Source organism: Calidris pugnax, unplaced genomic scaffold (genome assembly GCF_001431845.1).
Source record: "Calidris pugnax isolate Ruff unplaced genomic scaffold, ASM143184v1 scaffold435, whole genome shotgun sequence".
NCBI lineage: Eukaryota > Metazoa > Chordata > Aves > Charadriiformes > Scolopacidae > Calidris > Calidris pugnax.
This window is the reverse complement of record NW_015091240.1, coordinates 1354814-1375508: the sequence shown is the minus strand read 5'-3', so window position 1 is coordinate 1375508 and position 20695 is coordinate 1354814. Positions and strand designations below refer to the sequence as shown.

Below are 20695 nucleotides of genomic sequence, written 5' to 3'. Positions count from 1 at the left end.
TTTAGGGTGAGACAAATCTTGTCTCGGGAGTGACAATTTCTAATGACTGGGAAGGGAGCACAAGTCAACAATAATGAAGGTGTAGATGGCTAAATGTTGCAGAGATAAATGCCTAAGTGTCCACCCTGAAGCCAGGGCTCACTGCTTTGGCCTCGGTTACCAGGAGTTCCCAACCAAAACTCTAGTCTACGTCCTTCAACTTTATTCTTGCTGGACTTTGGCCCAGGAGTTCCCAACCAAAACTCTAGTCTACATCCTTCACCACGCAACTTTATTCTTGCTGGACTTTGGTTTAAGGATGCCTTTGAGTGATTCACTTATGGATTCTAGGTGTGCAAAGGGGCTAGCTGCTCTACTGACTATTCTGAGCTGCCCATACAGATAGACCCTCACAGAATCTGTCTCTGCATCCTTCATGTCACGAACAGAGGAATAACTGTCTTCTATCATAAAGGTTTGCTGTGAAAATAATGAATTTAAAACCCCATGAAATTCTTCCCTGATACTGCTGTAGCTGAGGAACTAGTAATTGAACATTAGACTTGGACTTTGGCTTAAGGATGCCTTTGAGTGATTCACTTATGGATCCTAGGTGTAGAAAGGGGGTAGCTGCTCTACTGACTATTCTGAGCTGCCCATACAGATAGACCCTCACAGAATCTGTCTCTGCGTCCTTCATCTCACAAACAGAGGAATAACTGTCTTCTATCATAAAGGTTTGCTGTGAAAATAATGAATTTAAAACCCCATGAAATTCTTCCCTGATACTGCTGTAGTTGGGGAAGTAGTAATTAAACATTAGACAAAAGGAAACCTCATGATTTTCACCATCACACATAAACACACTAGGTCTCCTTCCATCAGTGCTTGTCCTAAGCCTGGGACCCTGACCACAGAGCCACTGGCTTTGATGGAAACGCATCTCATCTTGGCCCAGGCTCTGGGAGTGCAAGTGTTACTCGCACTGTAGGTGGACAGGACTATGGAAGCATAAATGACCTTGAGAGGAGTGTCCCGGAAGGCTCTGCTTGCCTGCACTCCCTGGGGAGGGCAGGAGGAGGCAGCACAGGGGCCCCCCACAGCCCCCACTGCAGCGCAGGGAGTGCCAGGGGCTGCCAGTCCTCCCACGCACCCTGCTGCCACGCGCCCTGCAACTGGCAGCAACTTGGATTATGGTGTGTTACCCAGTGTCCAGTGAGAGTTGCTAACACTTCTTCTCCTGATTTAATCTTCCCAGAGATTTGATTAATGCTTGTGCTGCCACCGAAGAAGGGCTGTCAGGGGAGAATAGAAATAGAAAATATGATCAGTCTAGTGAGAACTGGAAGGGAGCCAAACACAATGATGCAGCAGGAGGGAAGGAAAGAGCAACCTGCTTATTTCCACTGTTTCTGGGGAAAGGCAGAATGAATTCTAGTATGGATTTTGACTGCCTAGCATGGTGCTCTCCTCCTTTTGTTCGCAATACCAAAATCACTGAAGGAGCTGCGGGAAGGGAGATAAGCCTTCAGGTGCATTAACATTCAGCACTGCAAGGCCTTGCCTTCACTGCAAATAAGTTTATTGTCAGCCAGACATCGGGGTAAGTGTGTGTGAGCAAGTCCTTCCCATTGTCCAGAATCAGATTACAGTCTGCAGCCTTGTACTTGCAGCCTTGTCCAAAGAAAAGGAGCAGCACTAAAGTAGTTGGTGACTTTCCCTGCTTAGGGGACAGCAACAGCAGTGTGGCACTGCTCATGGCTGCATCTGTGTGAAGTCTCTAGTGTGAAGAAGTTCTTGTCAGCAGCAAACAAAAAAAAAAAAAAAAAGGGTATTTCCAGAGTCAAGGAAAAGATTCTCAGAACAATGGAAAATTCCCCTCACCTCCTGCCTGCCAAACACAGGAAACAGCAGTGATAGAGTGACCAGCTCTTCCATTCGTTCCACGCAACATTTCTTCAGACATTTTAGCAGCTACTTTCCAATAACTTTTGTGCAGAGGAACTTTTTTTTTTAATAACAATATAAAACTAAATTTCCCACAACACCCATGGAAAAACAAACCACAAGTATCTCAAGAATCAATGTATGCAATCCAGCAGAGAACTGGTACATATCCAAATTAGTAACAAAGTTATGGAGTCTACCTTTAACTTCTCACAATTCTACTAAAAAAGGTGGTCATGAAATATTGAAAGCAGAGCACGTAATTAAGCCACGGGGACCTTTGTGAGTCATGTTTGGGCTAAGCTTATTGTATTCAAGCCAGAAAAGATGGGTCTGCATTTTAAGCTCTGAAGTGTTTGTAGGTTTGAGCTGACACTGACTGAAGTCAGGGAAATCCCCCATCAGCCTCAACACAGTACGTCAGGCCTATGAGAAGAACAGGCTTTAGAGACAAGTATATGCAAATGTCAAACAAGTCCATGGGGCAATAGTTCACTTTGTGAGGGCAAATAAAGACAGACAATTATTATTGCCACCAGAAAAACGCAATTTGCAAAAGACTCCCCTAACTCCAAAAATCTCTCACATTTATGTTGGCTCTCTAAAGCTCTGAAGTCCTACAGGCTCTCAGTTCTCCATCTTTCATTTTATGCCCAGGCAAAAAATTGTTTGTTGGAACAGAAGAGAAATGGATGCTCCTTAAAAACTTAAAAAGCAAGTCCAAGAAAAGTTACAGGTCATCTCTTTTCCTCCTAAATTTTAACACGTATAACTACAGAAATGCTCAATGATGTCTCCATTTTATCTGCATACCATACATTCGCATCATCAGGCTTTCTAGGGGAGGGAATTGCTACATGAACAAGTCAGTACAAGTGCAGCCTGTACTGATAGTGCAGCTTGTTAGTGTGATAGTCACCCAAAATTATCTGACTGAAAATGGGTTCTTATCATACTGCCAAGGCAAGGTCCTGTAGCCTTGAGAAACACAAGGTAGAGTTGATTGTAATACTTACAAGCTAAGAGTACGTATGTGATGGCTACTGGAGAGCTACACTGAAGATCCACATCCTGACTTGCTTTAAAGTAATATACCTCGCTGTATCTAGCAAGCAAAAATAATTGCAGCTTCCTAAACAGAAGCCACACTGTCATTGCCAAGGATTCAGAACAGAGTTTGGCCAGTAGCCAGCTGGCTAACAGTACACAATTCATGTCTAAAAGTCAGGCTTCCTGGGTTTAAACTGAATTGCACTAGCCAAAACTGACTGCAGGACGATGCCTCCCTTGCGGGCAGGCCAGCCCTTGGTGCATGCATATGTTATTGGTACATAAATTTTCTGGAGTGTCTGGTTGAACCTTGCCTGGAACACAGAGGCAATCCTGAGACCCATTCAAAATGGAGGCCTCAATGTCTCTTACCTTTAGCTTGAATTCCAGTTCTGCCCTGTGGTTGGTTTTCTCACAGTCGATGGTAACTTTCCCTCCAAGCTCCATTGTCATGGTACCATATAAAAGTCCTGAAAGGGAAAAAGGAGACTTAAGAGAAGCCCAAATGGAAGCAATAACTCAAACTGGTTCTTGCTGACACGCTATGAAATTCACTACTTGGCTTATAGTTTTGAAAAGACAGAAATCAAAGTTTCAAGGAAATGGCTCTTTACTATAAGCATGAGTAATCCTCCCTTGAGTCCGTATTCTCCATTTATTACACCAGTTAGGAAATAGCTTGACTCACAGGTGCTGATAGTGCATCTGTGGTAAGCTGAAAGTGGGAAATGAAAAAATACGAAAAGTTGTGCCCAGCAACTTCATTTATACTGGTGCTTAAACAGACCCAGTCACTTCAGACAGGAGCTGGAATGTGATTCAGCAGAATCTGGGAGACTAGAGGTCATGTAGGGGACTCCTTTTTACACATGCTTACTGTTTTCTGAAAAGGTCATTTGCAGAAAAAGAAAAACTGACAAAAGGAACATTTATGCACAGGAATAGTTCACAGAGGGCATGATTTACAGCAGTTACTGTTTTCAGGCAGCTAGACCCTTCATACATATTAATTTACAGGTCAACATGCCAAAATTAAAAAAAAAAATAATTCAAAACGGAAAACAGGATCAAACTGCTGCTAGAGTGATTTTATCACCATGGTTGAAATCCTGCTGACACTTCCTAAGGAGAAATGCAAAGTTACAGCAGTGAATCAGCAGCCATCCCCTGGCCTCAGTGCACGTTCAGCTCAACAGAGCAAAGCCACACGGTAACAGGTATCAGCCTCGCTGAGACAGCTCATTTACTGAGGAATATCATGATTAGAGTAAAAAAGAAATCAGAAGAGAAGTCAGGAATTTCCATTATCTCAAAAAGTCAGAAAATATATTAAACAATTTCAGTGTTAACATTAGAAAAACTTTTTATCCTCAGAAGCTCAGAAATGTACTTGTATTCTTTCCATCTTCACTTTATCTGCAGTGCATATACGCAGTATTTTTTTGTTTCTACACAGTGTTAAAATTAACTTAGGTGGGCCTAATTCTGTCCTCAGCTCTGCACAGACAAAGCAAGAAGAATTCAGTGAAGATTACCAGTCTGCTGCTGAGTGCTATTACTCATGTGTGGAGCAATACTGCTCCCTGGAATTACCACTCCCTGCTGTGCCAGGTATTTGAGAGGGAATGAGAGCCAGCACAAGGTTAGTCAGAAAAGATACCATTATATTATTCTTTCTGTTTGCTTCCTATTTGAACAGTCATAACTTACCTTTACAGTGGGCGTATGGCATAGTAATTATATAATCTTCCCCCCTGTTTAGAAACATGAGCTTTGCTTTCCCATCCAACAGTGCAGAAAGTGAGTTACCTAGAATTTGAAAGGACAAATACATATATATTTAACAATGCATACAATACTTGGTTCACTCATCCTACTTCAGAAAAACATTTCCATATAAATGTAGGTCACTAATGAAAGAAGAGATATGAAATGCTAATAATTCAGGACCCTGCAAATCATTTACTGTTTGGAGGCAGGCAGTTCTAATAAACTCTCTGCCGTGTGGCTCATATTTGCTGTGGCATTTAGCCCCTGTTGCAGAAAAGGCAGCAGATTAAATAAATCATTAGTGGGATGCAGAAAGCAGTTGCAATGATTAAAAGTTTTTCAGGTCCTTCTGTTCTCAAAACTTCTCTGATTGTGTATGATCCCACATAACAAACAAAATTGCCACAAGGACAGCAATGACTATTTACAAGTGTTTCAGCAAATACATTTATCAGAGGATAGTACTTGAGAGGCATTTGTCGAGACAAAAAATCTATTTCAAACAGCAACACTGTTTCAGAGCCTGCCTGCAGATGTGCTGTCTCCATTGAGATTAAAAGATTCAAGGCCATTCTGAAGCTCTAGGGTTCAACTCTCAGAAATCTGGGAGCTAGATAAATAGTTACATTTATGCAGAGACTTTATCAAAAGTCAGTTGGATGATCAGATAGCTATAAAATGACTCATCCATGAGCATCTGCAAAGTAGTCCGACAACCAATTGCCCATACATTCTCACGAAGTTTTGCTTCCTGAAAACCAGGTTTTTAAAACTCTCAGGTCTTCTATCCGTTTTTTTTTTTTTTCTCATCCATGAGCATCTGCAAAGTAGTCCGACAACCAATTGCCCATACATTCTCACGAAGTTTTGCTTCCTGAAAACCAGGTTTTTAAAACTCTCAGGTTTTTTATCCGTTTTTTTTTTTTTTTGGTTTGTTTTTTTTTTTAACATTGGTGTGATCTCCCACTGAAATGGTAGAAATGGGGAAAACCCAAGAGAGCCAAGACAAGGAATTAGGGTGTCGTGGTGGTAGATCTCTTAAGCATTTATTTATTCTTAACTTTCAAACCAAAACCAATGCCACAGTGTTACCTGGAAGCGCCTAAGCTTAATGCCTTACCATAAAACTTGGACCTAGCTAGAATGCTGCCAGAAATGCAGAATCCATCCTTCCTATTGCTGACATGAAAAGCTGACACTGGCGGATGATGGGAGACCTAGAAAAAAATAGGCATGGGTCACTTAGAGCAGTCTTGACAGGCTACGCAGAGCTGCGGGTGCACACACAGCCTCACACAGTGCTACACCTGCTCCAGGGAAAGTGCAAGACAGAGGCCTCAGGACTGAGCAGAGTCCTCTAAGCCCCATCCGTGCCATTAACCTTGCTGTTAAAGGAGGGAATATTGTATGTGAGAACATTATATGTGTAAACTTTCTCCCCACCCTGTATTTTCTTGTCCTTATGCATTTGATAATCGTTTAGGCCAACAGGTACACTGTCAGATTTTCAGCACAACAAATGACAGTGCAGAACTTTTTGGCAGCATCTGAATAACCTCCATAAAAAGGATGAAGTGGCTGTAGTAAAAGAAAACAAAATAAAAATTCTTTGATTAAATAGGGAAAAAAGAGTATGTTAAACAGGAAGTCTCTGTACCGAAGTCCACATGGTCCTCAGATCCCTTTATTTATACTGTAAATCTCAAACTAAATAGTCAGGCCAGATTACTTGTGAGCTCTGCCCTTCATTTATCCCCAAAGATATAGAGATAAGACCTCAATTAACTCCTATTAAAATCATTATAGAAAGTTCAGAAATAAAGAAAGGTAGGATTCGGTTATGTGTGTTATGCCCCTTTTTGACATTGGCAACACAAACCACGTTTTATTAACAACAAGAAAACAGTGGGGCAGAATCCCATGGAAGAGGCTGATGTTATATATGGGAGACCTGCTTTTATAGTCTTCTTTATAGTCACCAAAGCTCACAGAACCTCTGCATACTGAAAAAGAAAAGAGATCAGCAGCTAGTTTACCCCATGTCCCATTCTGGATGTTTACAGAAAACTTCAGGTCCCTCTCCTCGGGTGAGATGAGAGGTGTGTTCCTATTCTCAGAGGTGCAAGCAGGCTGCTGTTTCCAACCCCTGAGCATGCAAATAAAGCCACTTACCTGTTCTGCGATGTAGAACGTGTGACTGTTCGTCTGAGGGTGAAACCAACAGCAGCGAAACGTCTCTCCCAGAATAGGGTTGTATGGCTTTTTTATTCCCTGAAAAACAAAGCAATCAAGACCTGCTAGAAATGATGATTTTCAATCCAGCTCTACAAAGATGGCCACAAAGCAACACAATAATTTTCTACCTGATGATTTAAACTAAGTCAATCATAAGAATCCAAACTGAAGAACTGGGTACCTCTTAATCTTTCAATTTGAGCCCTGGATTCATCTGCTAATCTCACCAACTTTACAAAGTTTTCAAAGCTTTGATCAAAACTTTACAAAATGATCAAACTTTAATATTTCTGCTACTATATGGAGCAGGTGCATACTGATGTGGAAACATGGCACTATGGTACCAATAGGCCTGAAAAGAAAAAGGAGACCTGCTTTCAGCAAAGGGAAAAATCTTGTATCTCTGGACATGTTATTTGTTGTTTTGCTTTTTAACTGTCCAACACAAAGGCTCTGAATTGATCAGCACTATTCTGCACTAAATATCTACTCTGAAACCAAATGCAACTTCAGTTTTGAAAGTACTGATCAAAGCCTTCTGAACAATAGAAGAGGTAAAGTGTCAAAGGAAAGGCAATAAAGAAATATAAAACCATAGCAGAAGATTTCAATGCCCGTTACAACCCCAACTTCATGCATTCTTTTACCTTTGGCTTCTTATAGAAGCCGGACAGATACCACCTCAAAACTTGCTTCATTCGACTGTATGGATCGTCTTCAAGGACAGCCCTGCAGGACAGAACACAAAATGCTCTTTATACTGCTCATCACATTCATTTCATACCCACATAATAACATTAGTTTCAATAGTATTTCCCCAGTAGTAAATGGAAGTAAATTCTGTGCTGCTGCAAGTGAAAAATGTCTCTGCCAGCAGAAATTATGCTTTTTTAATTATGTACATCATATAACACACACATAAATCTTTAAAAAGTGGCACCCCTTGCCCTGTACTCCTGTAAAAAGCCTCATAAAATTTCTGGACCATATCATGTTGATTGGATATTCAAGTATGCCAATGTGAGGCTACCACTCACGCTAGCATTTAGTCACAGCTAATAGTACAGTGTGAGTCATAAAGCCATAACACTTATGCCACCAAAATCAAAGACAATTCTATTTCTCTCTCTTTTTCTTTGTTTCCCTCTTCCTTAAAAGATCTTTAAAGCTGATATGCTTTAAAGCCTCTTTCATTACTTTCAGATTTTATACAATAACTTAGGTTGGAAGGGATTTCTCAAGGTCATCTCAGTCAGCCCCTCCCCGCTCAAAGATCAAGTGGGAAGTAAACATAAACAATAGAGTTTCTAATATTTTCAACCATTTAGATCTGAAAATCAATCTGGAAAAATTCTTGCAAAATCCATTTAGAAGGATCATCCATACCACAAAGACGTTTATTTAACAAAAACTTCAAATCTCTTGAAGTGTTCTTATATCTCAGCATTGAGGAGAACCATTTCTTTAACTTAAGATGTTAGAAATACCACGAACAAGGCTTGAAAATACCATGATTTTAAAATTACCCAGAGGCAGTGGAATAAACATGAGTAACTTGTGCTGCTATTTGAATATTGTACACACTGGATTTAAAATACACCAGGTTCACTCATTGAGAAGGCTGGTCCTATACGCAAGCACAACATTTCCTATTTTCTACTCTGCTGCTCCCAGCAGGTCTCTTGCAACAATGATGCTAAAAGATGTTTCTTATTTGTTTATCAGCCAACACAATTACGTTGCTTTTCGGGACAGAAGTGCTTGTCTGCTCTTTGCTCTGTCCTACTCCTCTCCATACATGAGTACACCAGAAGGTGGCACAGGTCTGCTGCGAGATGCTCAGAGGCATGAGCTGAAGCCCCATTTGTTCCAGCCAATGCTGGTAAACACATGGATGTGGAAATGTAGTCTTGTCTGAAGTTTAACGGTATTTCTTGCTTCCTTGCTCCTCACTGGCAGCAGTCCATCTTTAAAAGGTCACTGCAGCTGGGGCCTGGCTTGATTTACATTGAATCCAGAGTCCTGGGTGTTATTTGGGAGCCTTTCAAGCATACAAGCACAACACAGCCAGCACCAAGCTAACACCGTAACACATTTTCACAAATATATAAAAGTGCCCACATAAGGCACACTCTGTGTGCTGCTTACTGGGAAAGCAGGTCAGCATGGTAGTAGTAATCAGAGAGTTTGTTAAGGAACGAGCGTGGCTCCAGGATGAAGGTGGGCAGCACCACTCGTGACAGGTCCATGCCAGGTCGCAGCTGTTTCAGCAGGATCCACATCAGGCTCTTGTTCTCTTCAGAGACGGTTTCTGTTTGAGACGATTCACCTGTCTGCAATGGGAAAAGGGAAGTTCAGGGCGGAAACAGGAAAACAATTTCTTGCGGGTGCATTTACCTGGAGAGTCCAAGCTCAGCCAGGCACACCTGGCTCTGGCACAAGGCTGAATGCCCAATTACACGACTGCAAAGAGACATCAGCTTTGTCTCAGGAGAAGTGAATCCCCAAAGCACTGAAGTGAGTGGTACAGAAAGCCCTGGGCCTCTGCGAGAGCTGGACCACACGAGGCAAGTGCCACACACCTCAGGACTTCAATGGACCAACCTGGACCAACACTGACCAAGAGGAACCTGCACTGCAGTCCCTCAGGAGGTGTGGACATGCCCATGGCTGTTAGAGCATCACTGTGACCTGGCGGGATGCATACGAGAAGCGACTCTTGGTCCCATTCTCAGCAAAGGAAAAACTGCAAGATTTACAATTATACATGTAGAAAAATGTAGGAGAGAAAGGAGCAATCAACAAAGAATGGAAGCAGTCCTCCAAGTTCAAAATAAGCCAAACTGGTAGTGTAGGTATGGTAAAGGCCCCACTGACAGGTGACATGCTTAGAAACTAGAACACTCCCCAGCGCTGCTCAGTGCAGCAAAAGTGCAGGTAACAGTAAAAAAGGCAGGGATTATATTGGGGTTCAGCAGTTCCTCTGCATTCAGTGGGGCTACGTGAGGTTTAACACGGGGGAATGGGCCTTTCAAGCCACTGGAGAAAGAAAATGAAACAAAATTTTCAAACATGAATGTCATTTTAATGCATCCTAAGCATCATAATTTAACAATGAAATAGAATCCTTAGGCTTTCTGCTGTTTTTATGCAAGAGATTTCTATGAGAAATAGGGCACAGATCCACTTCTGGAACGGATCTTGGTTTGGGAGAGGACGCATAGCATATCCCAACAGGATTAGCAGATGGTGTAAATCACTAAACACTCATTTTCACCACCTGAGCATTCTCAGCACCACCTTTTTGGCTCCCAATCAGCCCCTTTACTAGTCAAGCAGAAATGCACAGTAAGGCCAGCTTGCAGGCTGAGGGGAATTTCAGATCGAAGAACAACAAAGCTCTTTTCATTTCATCATTTTTCCATTATCATATCATTCTTCTTGAGACAGTCTGTGCAATACATGGCTTGAACCTTCAAGGAATGGAAACCATTAAAGAGTATAATAGCACAGTGTCATCTAGGTTTTACAATACCTATGGGTCTACCAGAACTTCCGTTATTTATCCAGGTTCTCAAGTGTGCGTATATTCACAATGTAAATTAATGCCATGTTGAAATTGCTGTACAAGGTGTTACTCAGGATGAATCACTGCAGAAGAGATGGATGAAAAGGGAAGGAGAAGAAGGTGCAGGATGAGAACAACTTCAAGTCATTTCTGGTTTGCTTTGCCCTAAAATAGATCACCCTCCATAACCCTTTTTATAACTCGTTAAAACTAAAAGCTTGGGGAAAAATGTTTTTTTCTTTGTCAGTCTGCCTACTAAAAGGTGTCTTTTTTATATTCTAGACCAACTTTTGCAATCTCAAAGTCCTTCTGCCACCTGTGTCTGCCTTCACATTCCTGCTGCAAACAAGGCAAAGCTGGAACATCAGATGCACAAGCATGTACCTTTCAAACACATGCAGATGCACATAGGTAGGTGCACACCTTTCAAATGAACTTTCAAAGCCAAGCTGAAAATTTAACAGCGATAGTTGGCACGTGTGACCTTTGTCCTGCCAAATCTGAACTGTACACACAGACTGAGGGGCAGCAGTTTCAGTTTACGATGACAGTTGATGTCATTCATTGGCATCTGTTTACCTTGATACAACTCCACCCATTGCTGATAGCAACCTCCACCACTGCACACAACCTACTTTTCCTTATGTTACTGTCACCAGTGGGGTAAGACTCAACGACCAGGCCTATCTCTGTGTCCCAGGTGACGACAGCTCCATCTCTTGGCCAACAGGAGAAATATAACAAAACACCTAATGGCCAAGGCTACATGGCAATTTTTTTTGAAGGCCCCTGAGCAGCCACATCATGGTTAGCCTTATCTTACACTACACAAAGTGTCACTCTACAGCAGAAATTTGGTCCTTTCCATTTGGTTGGTACTGCATTTTTTTATTTTAATGTAAAACTGCAGAGATCTCTCTCACTCTCACACACCCACATACACACATCAGAGCTGCCTGTAAGGCTCATTCAAACACCAAACTGTCAGCCTGCCCTACCAACACTTCTAGGACAAGTTTGTCACGTGGCCAGAGTGACAGAATTTCAGAATAAGCAGCCGATAATTTTAGCTGATTAAGTTTGCCTTAATTTTGCTGTTGCTTAGTTGCTCAGCTATATTCAAAATCCCCTGTTCAGATCCAGTTACCATTTGCTGTGTGTCTGGGGTGGGATTTGGAGGGAGAGACTCACAAAAGAGGAGCTGGGTTGGTTTTTTATTTTGTTTCTGTAGGCAACAGTTCTGTTTGCAAGCACAATTCCTGCAGCAGGAGCTTGCACCTCACACCTTACATCTGAAACGGCAGCAAACATATGCTACCTGGATTGGTGGCTCCAGATCATAAACTGCTGCTCTTGGGGGTGGTTGGGCTGTGGGAAGGAGGAGGCAAAACTGAGCTCCTCCTGCAACTCTGCAAGGTGGTAAGGCAGAGACCTCTTTTGTGGTCTCTGCCATGAGTAATGTAAGTTGTCTTGCTATAAGGAGTATGTGGAGAAATAAACAGGAGTAATAGAATCTGTGTGTGGGACACCCAACCATTCTTGATGTTTTAAGTTATCACTCAGTGAAACAGAAGAGTGTAATTAGGTTGTATTTAACTATAATTGTTTCCTCAATATTAGTAGTACACTTTCAGAAAAGCATTGAAAGAGGAGAGTAAGAGGCTGGTGGAGAGTCAAAAGCACAAGTCTTATGAGGAGTGGCTGAGGGAACTGGGGCTGTTTAGCCTAGAGAAAGGGAGGCTCAGGGGAGACCTTACAGCTCTCTGTAATTGCCTGAAAGGAGGTTGTAGAGAGATGGGAGTCGGTCTCTTCTCCCCAGTAACAAGCAATAGGACGAGAAGAAACAGCCTGAAGTTGCAAAAGGGGAAGTTTAGATTGGATATTGGGAAAAATTCTTCACTGAAAGGGTTATCAAGCACTGGAACAGCCTGTCCAGGGAAGTGGTTGAGTCACCATCCCTGGAGATATTTAAAAGATGTGTAGACGTGGTGCTTAGGGACACGGTTTAGTGGTGAACTTGGCAGTGTTATGTTTATGGTTGGACTCGGTGATCTTAAGGGTCTTTTCCGACCTACATGATTCTACAATTCTAAGAAAGAAACAGCTTTCTAGCAAAGTGTTTTCTTTGAAGCACCAAGAGTTCAGCTTCCTTGTTCAAAGCAAAAGGCAAGGGAGTGCTCAGGGCCCTCCTGACACTGGAGCAGAGCTCCTCCGCTGCCTGCCCACACTGATTCTCACTCAACACACTTGGGTCCCCCAGCTCTCTACTGCTGCCTTCCACAGAGGTGTCAGTGACATCCAGTGAACAAAGGCTCTTATATGGAACAGAAACGCATCCTCCTGCTGCTAAATGACATAAGAAATGGCTTTCCTACAAGAAACTGTCATTTACAGATCAAGTGGCTCAAACGCTCCATTAGGACACACAAAAAGAATGTTCCATGCATAATGAAAAAAGGAAAGTATCATATTTTGTATCAAGCAAGGACTGAGCATCCTAATTGGCCAGGGCACCTGCCCAGAATAATAATTCCCCCTCCCACTGGCTCCACATGCCCTGTGCCAATGCTACGCGGCTCTTGAATGCAGTAACTGGTTAAAGCAATCGCTGACGCTGGAAACGCGCCAAAGCACAGTAGCAGAGCTGCTGTTCATAATGCATAATTATTAGAGCACATGATAATTCAACATAATTTAGCAGAAAGATATGCATTGCTTTATCTGTAAAATACTGGAACTCGCAAAGCTGGTTCTTAACTGCCATGCATCTAAAGGGCTGAATGACAAATACTATGACCAGCAACATTTTAACAGAAACAGGCAGTGATTAAAATAGTTTTTTTTAAATTTACCTCCCCAAATTCTTCATAGATCTGTTCAATATAAGTTGTCCCTTTCCCTCCTGGAGAGACGTCTCCATGGATTTCTGACTGATCGCTCTCACTTTCATTTGTCTTCCGGCTGTTCTCGTGCATTTCATTCTCCGACTCTTCTACGTTGTCTCTCTCAGACTTGTCCGAAAAAGCATCATTTTCCAAATGGTGGTGGTTCTCCAGGGCTGATTCATTCAAACTGCAACACACAGTTCATTACTTGCTTGAATTTGATTTACAAAGCCAGAATACTTAAGGCCTTTTAGATAAGGTAAAAACACATCCCAGGACTCAAAATAGGGTGTGCAGCCCAGAAGAGTGCAAGACATTGGTTTGCTAAATAGCAGGGTTTTCATCACAGAAATTTCCTCCGAACTGCACTTTGTAAAATCTGCCACATAGCTCCACTTACCCATCCCTATGCAGAACTGCCACTGTCTCTGACCAGAGGGATACAGAGCACACACTAACAACTGTACGGTGCTGATTAGAGAACTGGTGTCAATTGGGAGAGATTTTAGCCTTTACAGATGCAAATTAGTGGATCGTAGTGTATGAGAAAAATATGGCTGTATGGGATACATTTTCTTTTCAGTGCTACTGCTACTTTATTTCAACAGATTGTGGTCCTAAGTCAGCCCTACACTAGAAAAGGCAAATTTAAAAATCAATAGAATCATGTATCTCACACACACCACCTCCCTCCACCCCCATCCCCCTCAAACTAACCCAAGGATACCAGGTTAACCAGCCCAGATAATGCTGTGTGGAAGAACGGAGTTGAAAGCATGGAGTGGACAATTACATGTAAGAAGAATACCCAGATAATAACAGTATCCAAGAGAAAGCATGGAAGGTGTAGCAAGCATCATGCTCACTGATGCAGGCTTTAGAGAAAGAGGAGAAAGCCAAAAATTCTCTCTCAAGTAGCCTATAGCATCTCCATTTGAAAAAGCAGATGCAGTTCATACGACAGATGGCAAACATAATTAGATGGGCCAGAGGTCAGACGTTGAAAAGTATTCACTAGATGCCTGTTTTTTTCAAGTGATATTTAGCTTTGGCTTCATTTTTCCCTATTCATACATGCCTTTGCACACACGTGACCTACCCTGGCTCTCAGTGCTGACCTTCTCAGCTTGACCTTCCTCTGAAAATTTTACCCGAGTTCTCATGCAAAATTGCTCTTGGATAGAGCAGTAAGAAAAGATTTCCAGCCATACAAGGGGTTTCAGAGGATCCATGGCCATGGACCTTGAAGAGAAGATCTTTGTTACGTCCTGTAGTCTATCTCCCTTTCAAAGCAAGATATCTCTCTTCAGTACATGGGAATGTTCTGCCCAGCTTGAAGTGTCTCCATGATGGGCCTTTTCTCAGGCCATTCTGAGCATGTTCCAATGTTGATTATATATTAATGCTGAAAGTTCCCATCCTTTGAGCTCCCTCTTTTTTTTTTTTTTAAAAAAAAAAAAAGATAATTTGGCATTGCTAGTTAAAGCCAGATTAACAAAAAAACCCACCAGAAGAGTCAGAACACAGAACTGGCATCAGCTTTTCAGAAGATCTCAACTTCCAACTATGCACTGAAATAAGCTCATAATTTTTAACACACCAAGCAAGCCACATTGTGACAGTGACAGCCCAGTGTCTGGAGAAGCTCAGTTTCTACAGTTCTTTTGAAAGTGTCATCTACACCTTTCTATGCCTTTAGAAAATCTTTCTTTTAACTCCAGTTGTATATATATGCATGTATGCATATATATCTATGTGTGTATATATATAAATACAAGGTTTTTTAATCTACACTTTTACTATAAAGTAAGAGTAAGGTCATAAAACAGTCAATGACCACTATACTCCAGCACTGATAATTTGCTGTTAGACATGACGTGTCTTCATCGTTCCAGTGCCAGCATGTTACTTCTTTTTTTTTAAGCTAGCAACCAGAAAGTGCAATGACTGATAACTAAATACATTGAAAGCATAAAGTATAGCATCTGCATGAGTTTGAGACAATAAAAGAGGAAAAAGATGAGGAGAGAGCTGTCTAGAGAGACTACCACATGATTCCTCAGCACAGATACTTCCTGGATGGTGGGTCCAGGAAGTTACTAGTTGCTGATCATTTAAATATCTAATTTATTTCTTAATTTGTCAGTGATCAGCTAAATATGGGTTTGTGGTTGCTATGCTCCCTTACCTAGGAAAAGTTTTCTCCAAGGGCTAAAAATGGTTGAAACATTATAAGGCTTATTATTCATGACTGAGAAGTAGCACTTGTTTCTATTTCATATTTGTAAGAAGAGCAAGCGTTTTTCAGTGTCACCTGCTTCACATTTGGGAAATATCTGGTTTTAGTGCAGCAAATGACTCTTATCTTTGTTTCCTCCACTCTCTCCCATTGTTTTTTAAGGATTTCAGATTTAGTCCAAGAGGGAATTAAAATCACATGAAATCCCACTCAACTGTGCACTGATTACCCACCAGTCACTAACAAGGCAAGACTTAACATATCCAGAGCCAAGGAGCACTCTGGGGAACCAAAGGAAAACAGATCCTCCTCATTCAGAGGAACAAATCTGAGATGTTGAAGTGAAGCCAGGCTCTTCTATTCCTCCAAAGAGAATCATCACTGAATCAATCATGCATGATATGCTAAAAACAAAAGCCACGCCATGAGCTTGAACTAAAATCAATGTAAAGACTTCCCAGGGGCTTCCAATAAGATTTGGACCAGGCATTAAAAGCTGGGAGAGAATGACTATGCTGGAAGTCACACTGCATTTCCATCACAAACATGAACACCTTGGCATCTTTCACAGCTAATTTACTGTTTCAGCATACTGGAGCTGTCTTATACCAGTGCTTTATTCTCTAGGGGCATTCCTGGAAACTTCAGTCAGTGACCAGGACTCCTTTGGTTTGATACCACTCTTCCACATAAAGCAAAAAGAAAACCCTTTTGGCTCTTGTCAAACAAGTAAACCAGCCAGATTCCTGGGATTGCTGGACCTAAGACATGGAAGACACAAGAAATATGACTTCATATTAAAAAGAACACCTGGCACCCTAAAGGCCTTGTCTAAAATCACAGATTTACACAGTACTTTAGACTTTGATTCACTTGCACAGTTCTCTCCCTCTCATTCTTATATGCTACTAAAGACACAGATTTTAAAATCACTGTGCAATCTTGACGTCTTTCCCAGCAGGAGAGGAGCAAAGCAGCCAGCAGACAGATGTAACTTTGGCTCAATGAAAGATTTGCCTTTGCCAGCTCCCTTGGGTTTTGTTCTCCCTATAATATCCATCATCTCCCTTTTCTTTTTCTTTTCTTGACAGAGTAGTTTGGCTAATTTGAAGATAGAGTTAAATGTAATTAACTGGCCCCCTAACAACAGCGTGCCAATTTAATTGGTAAGATTCCCTGTAGGGAAGGCATTTAATTAGAATGATTGAATCCCTATGAGGAAGCCACTGTCAGTGGCAAACCAAAACCCCTTTGCTCAGCACTTGCACAGTTTTGATTTTGCATTCTCCCTTGTTTAAATATTCTTTATTCCCCCAGGGACGACAGAAAGTTGTCCCTCTGTTCCACAGCAATCAAACTCCCCTAGGCTTTAAGCACTGGGGAAAGTCTGGGCACACATTAAAACCAGTGATAGAGTCAGAAAGGAAAGTGTATTGTCCAGACAACCAGACACTGAACAGCCAGCTTCAACCAGACTCCGCTAAAATCTGAGTCTGTCTGAAAAATCTGGTTCCAATTGTGAGTACTCGGTCCTGCTGGAAATTCTGCCATGTGTGCTACTGCTGAGCCCCATAATTCAAAAGGACTTTTAATGTTGAACAACTAAGAGGTGAAACAGAGGCATCATTTAAGCATCATTTATGCATCATGTTTTGAAGAAGTACTTTAATAGAGATTAAACTCTATCTTCTGCACTTCCTTAGAGTAGCCATGGGTTTGCCTGAATATTCTCAATGCCACAGGCTCCATTTTAATATTGGTTTTCCATCACCTGGAAAACAAGTCCACTGAATTTGTGGATACATTATCACAGTGTGCAGAGTCTTATAAGACTCTCTCTTAGGCAGAAAGAAATTAGAAAATAAAGTATTATGGAAGAAGCCTAAGAACAACAGACATATTTGCACAAGTACTAGGGCACATGCCCTGGTAACACATCAGACTTCCTTCTCTTCTCCTGTTGCTCTTCAGTAAAGCTCTTCTTCAAACTCTAGCTAAAAACCCAAACAGCAGAACTGGAGAACACGTACTGGGAATACCAAAGCCTTTCAGAGAAAGGGGCAGACCAAAACGCTGCTGTTCCTTTGGTCTCATGGGACCAGAGACACCTCAACACTCTGAAGAGGACTCAGATCCCTGCTGTTGTTATAAGAGAGCCTAAGAAAACCACTGAAAGGTGAGGTCCCACTATGCAAGGCATCGTCTTTGCAGACTGCAAGAACTGCTACCCTAAGAACTGTGTAAGCAGTGGTGCATTGCTGTGAGCCCTAACAGTCAAATTCGTATCAGCAGAACTAGAAATAGACAGTACACCTCCCAGTTCCCACTCCAAGGGCCAAGTATCTATACCAGAGAGATTTTTGAAGTTCCCTATTTAGCTATAAGCAACAGATAAAGCCTGGGGTTTTTTAATGCTTACAGAGCTTTGATGTGAGTTGTTTCAAAATACTGCAGTAATACTAGGAATATGAATAGAAAGCAGGCTGTGGGGAGTTTTTTCCCTTATGTAAAAACTTATCTGATGCATCAAGGAAGAAATTGGAAACCACTCAAAACCCCTGTAGAGAGAGAAAGTAATTATAAAACTAAGGATGCAGTGTGTGCACTCTGCTGACTATGACACTGTATTATTAGAAAAGAGAGCGCATTATTGAAAAATAGACCAGACTCTGAGCCATATGTGCTAGCTGACAGACAGACATTGTTAGTGATTGTGTCTGTGTAACCACAGGTCTGCTCTAGTAGCTAGATTCTGCAAATCTTTACTCAGGCAAGCTATTTTTCACACCAGCATCTCCAGACAGCATTTGGCCCAAGGAAGGGGCAGAAGAAAATTGTTTATGAACACACGAACACAGCTGGGGTTCCCCCCAGTCTGTGTGCTCAAGCATTAGTTGACAACAAATCTCATGTGCACCAAACCTATATATTAGTGCTGGATGCAGCAGAAGAACGTACAGGCTGGTTTCTAAACAGGTTTCCTTAGTGGAATCTGGGTAGATTACGCTAAAGCTAAAAAAAATGACCAAGTGTTAGCCACGCAACACCTCTCCGTGCATTAAGAAGTGACAGCCCCATCTTACTGGAAGAACTCCTGGTCTGAGATGGTGCTTGTGTGCAAGAGGTGGTTGAGCCCTGCGTGCGCAGAATCGTTCGAGCCGTTCATTTCTCCATCTTTTCCCTGCTTGGAGGCACTGAGCCGGAAGAGGCTGGAGCAACGCAGGGCAAGCTCCAAAGCATCCAGCCAGCATCGGCCTGTGAAAACAAAAGGAATTATTTAAGCACAGGAGAGTAAATAAAACATTTCACGCATTGCTTCTTAAAAGCTTCTAGCCTGGGAGTAGACCTCGCTATAATTCAGGAAGTCACTGTGTACAATAGTCTATTTTTCATATATATAATCCCCCGGTTAACTTGCCAGAAATGGTGTGTTTTAGTGGCTGCCTGAGTGAGACATCTGCATGGGTAATACAGTGGGAAGGTCACCCCAACTCCCCCTTCTCTAATAGCATCTTCTCCTCTGATCTCCCACAACATGTTCACATCCACTTTTGCCCCTTTCTGATTTTGTCCAAGATGCAGGAAATGTGTACCTGCACGGTGCCTTCAAACCACCCATCCGCTCATGTCTGCAAGTTATACACCCCAAAAACACGTTCAGCATTTGGCACCCCCACCACACAGACTGCCAAATGGTTCAAACTGCAGCTCCTACACACTGGAAAATCCTCACTGGATTTTCTTAAGGCCTCCCTAGGTCCCACAGGCAGGCAGCAAATGAAAAGCACGGGAATCCAAACTGACCCTTAGTTCCTCTTGCAATGATCCATATGAGTCTACAAAACTCTGTGTTAAAGTTAAATCACCACAACGCTGGAGATGCTGTATTCTTGGAAGCACCTGAAAATAATCTGCTTCTGTAGTGCAGCCATTAATGAGGCCAGGACACCTGCAAATTGGCTGAACATTCAAGAATTGAGGTATCGAGGGAGTTATCCTCTAACTTCAAGCATGTAAAACAGAGCTCTTCATTACACTCCTCAGAATATGTTTTGCAATAATTAGAAGTGTGCTTGAGAGGCAGTGAGGAAAACAAAAGGATTTTGCTGTAGCAATGGCAAGTGCTACAAACAGGTTTTCCCTGGACCCATTTGGGAAATATTTCCATTACATTCAATTCTATCACACACAACATCAATCATATGCATAAATCTCACTGGGATCCTGCTGTTCTCTTGAGCAGAATTCTTATCAATTTCGATATGACCAAAATTTGGCTCTATAAGAAGATCAACAAATTAAAAAAACCAAACAAACCAGATCATATGTATATAAAAAAATGTTTCTAAATTTGAGCAGCTTTCAGCCCTTGCTTCGATACAAAACTGCAACCATTAAATGAGAGGAAAAACCTCCAAACATTACAGAATTGCACTTGAACACTGAGCCACAAACGCTGCAGAACTCAGTCATTTATTCTAATTTCATCCCATAAATTCTTTCAGCATCAGCTTATGATTTAGTAATAAAATCACACATAATGGTTAATAAAAGATTAGGAAGGTTGAAGGCTGTTGGAATTGATTTCACACTATTTTGTATTTAACAAATATTCTTGCATTAAGGCTTTACACGCAGAGATTTATTCCCTTCTCGCCATGTGGAGGATTTGCATGGATAACCCATCAGAGTTAATGGCTGCGCTGAGCACAAATCCGCTCCCTCCTACATATTCCCCCTCCCCAAACCCACCAAGATGAAAACTTGTTTCAGGCTGTTCCACACAAAGAAGCAGACTCCTGCTTAGGCTCACCTCCTTTGACTTTCCTCTGTCTTTACCTTTGCTTGTCTTTCCCAGTTCTGCAGAGTGAGGAGCGCATGATTCAACATTTGGAAATGCTGCATATGTCAAGATATTTTTATATTCAATGGTCTTGAAAAATCAGGTGCCTTGACAGGTAGCCTGATTTGCAGCAGCACAAGCACTTTGGAGCAGTAATGGAGGTCAGCTCCTCAGCTCCC

General features: G+C 41.9%; 1 protein-coding gene across 5 annotated transcripts in view; it reads right to left on the bottom strand.

The window, feature by feature from the left end:
* The window catches only part of OSBPL5 (oxysterol binding protein like 5), a 180081-nt gene that overhangs the window by 10300 nt on the left and 149086 nt on the right, over positions 1-20695 (bottom strand). For all 5 annotated transcript variants that reach the window (XM_014960061.1, XM_014960064.1, XM_014960062.1 and 2 more), the window contains exons 8-16: positions 18757-18928; positions 13402-13621; positions 9130-9314; positions 7629-7710; positions 6919-7017; positions 5867-5963; positions 4687-4785; positions 3349-3446; positions 1185-1274 (exon numbers count right to left, since the gene is read on the bottom strand). In XM_014960061.1, the coding sequence (XP_014815547.1) occupies positions 1185-1274; positions 3349-3446; positions 4687-4785; positions 5867-5963; positions 6919-7017; positions 7629-7710; positions 9130-9314; positions 13402-13621; positions 18757-18928 (1142 nt within the window). The remainder of the gene's footprint in view (positions 1-1184; positions 1275-3348; positions 3447-4686; positions 4786-5866; positions 5964-6918; positions 7018-7628; positions 7711-9129; positions 9315-13401; positions 13622-18756; positions 18929-20695) is intronic.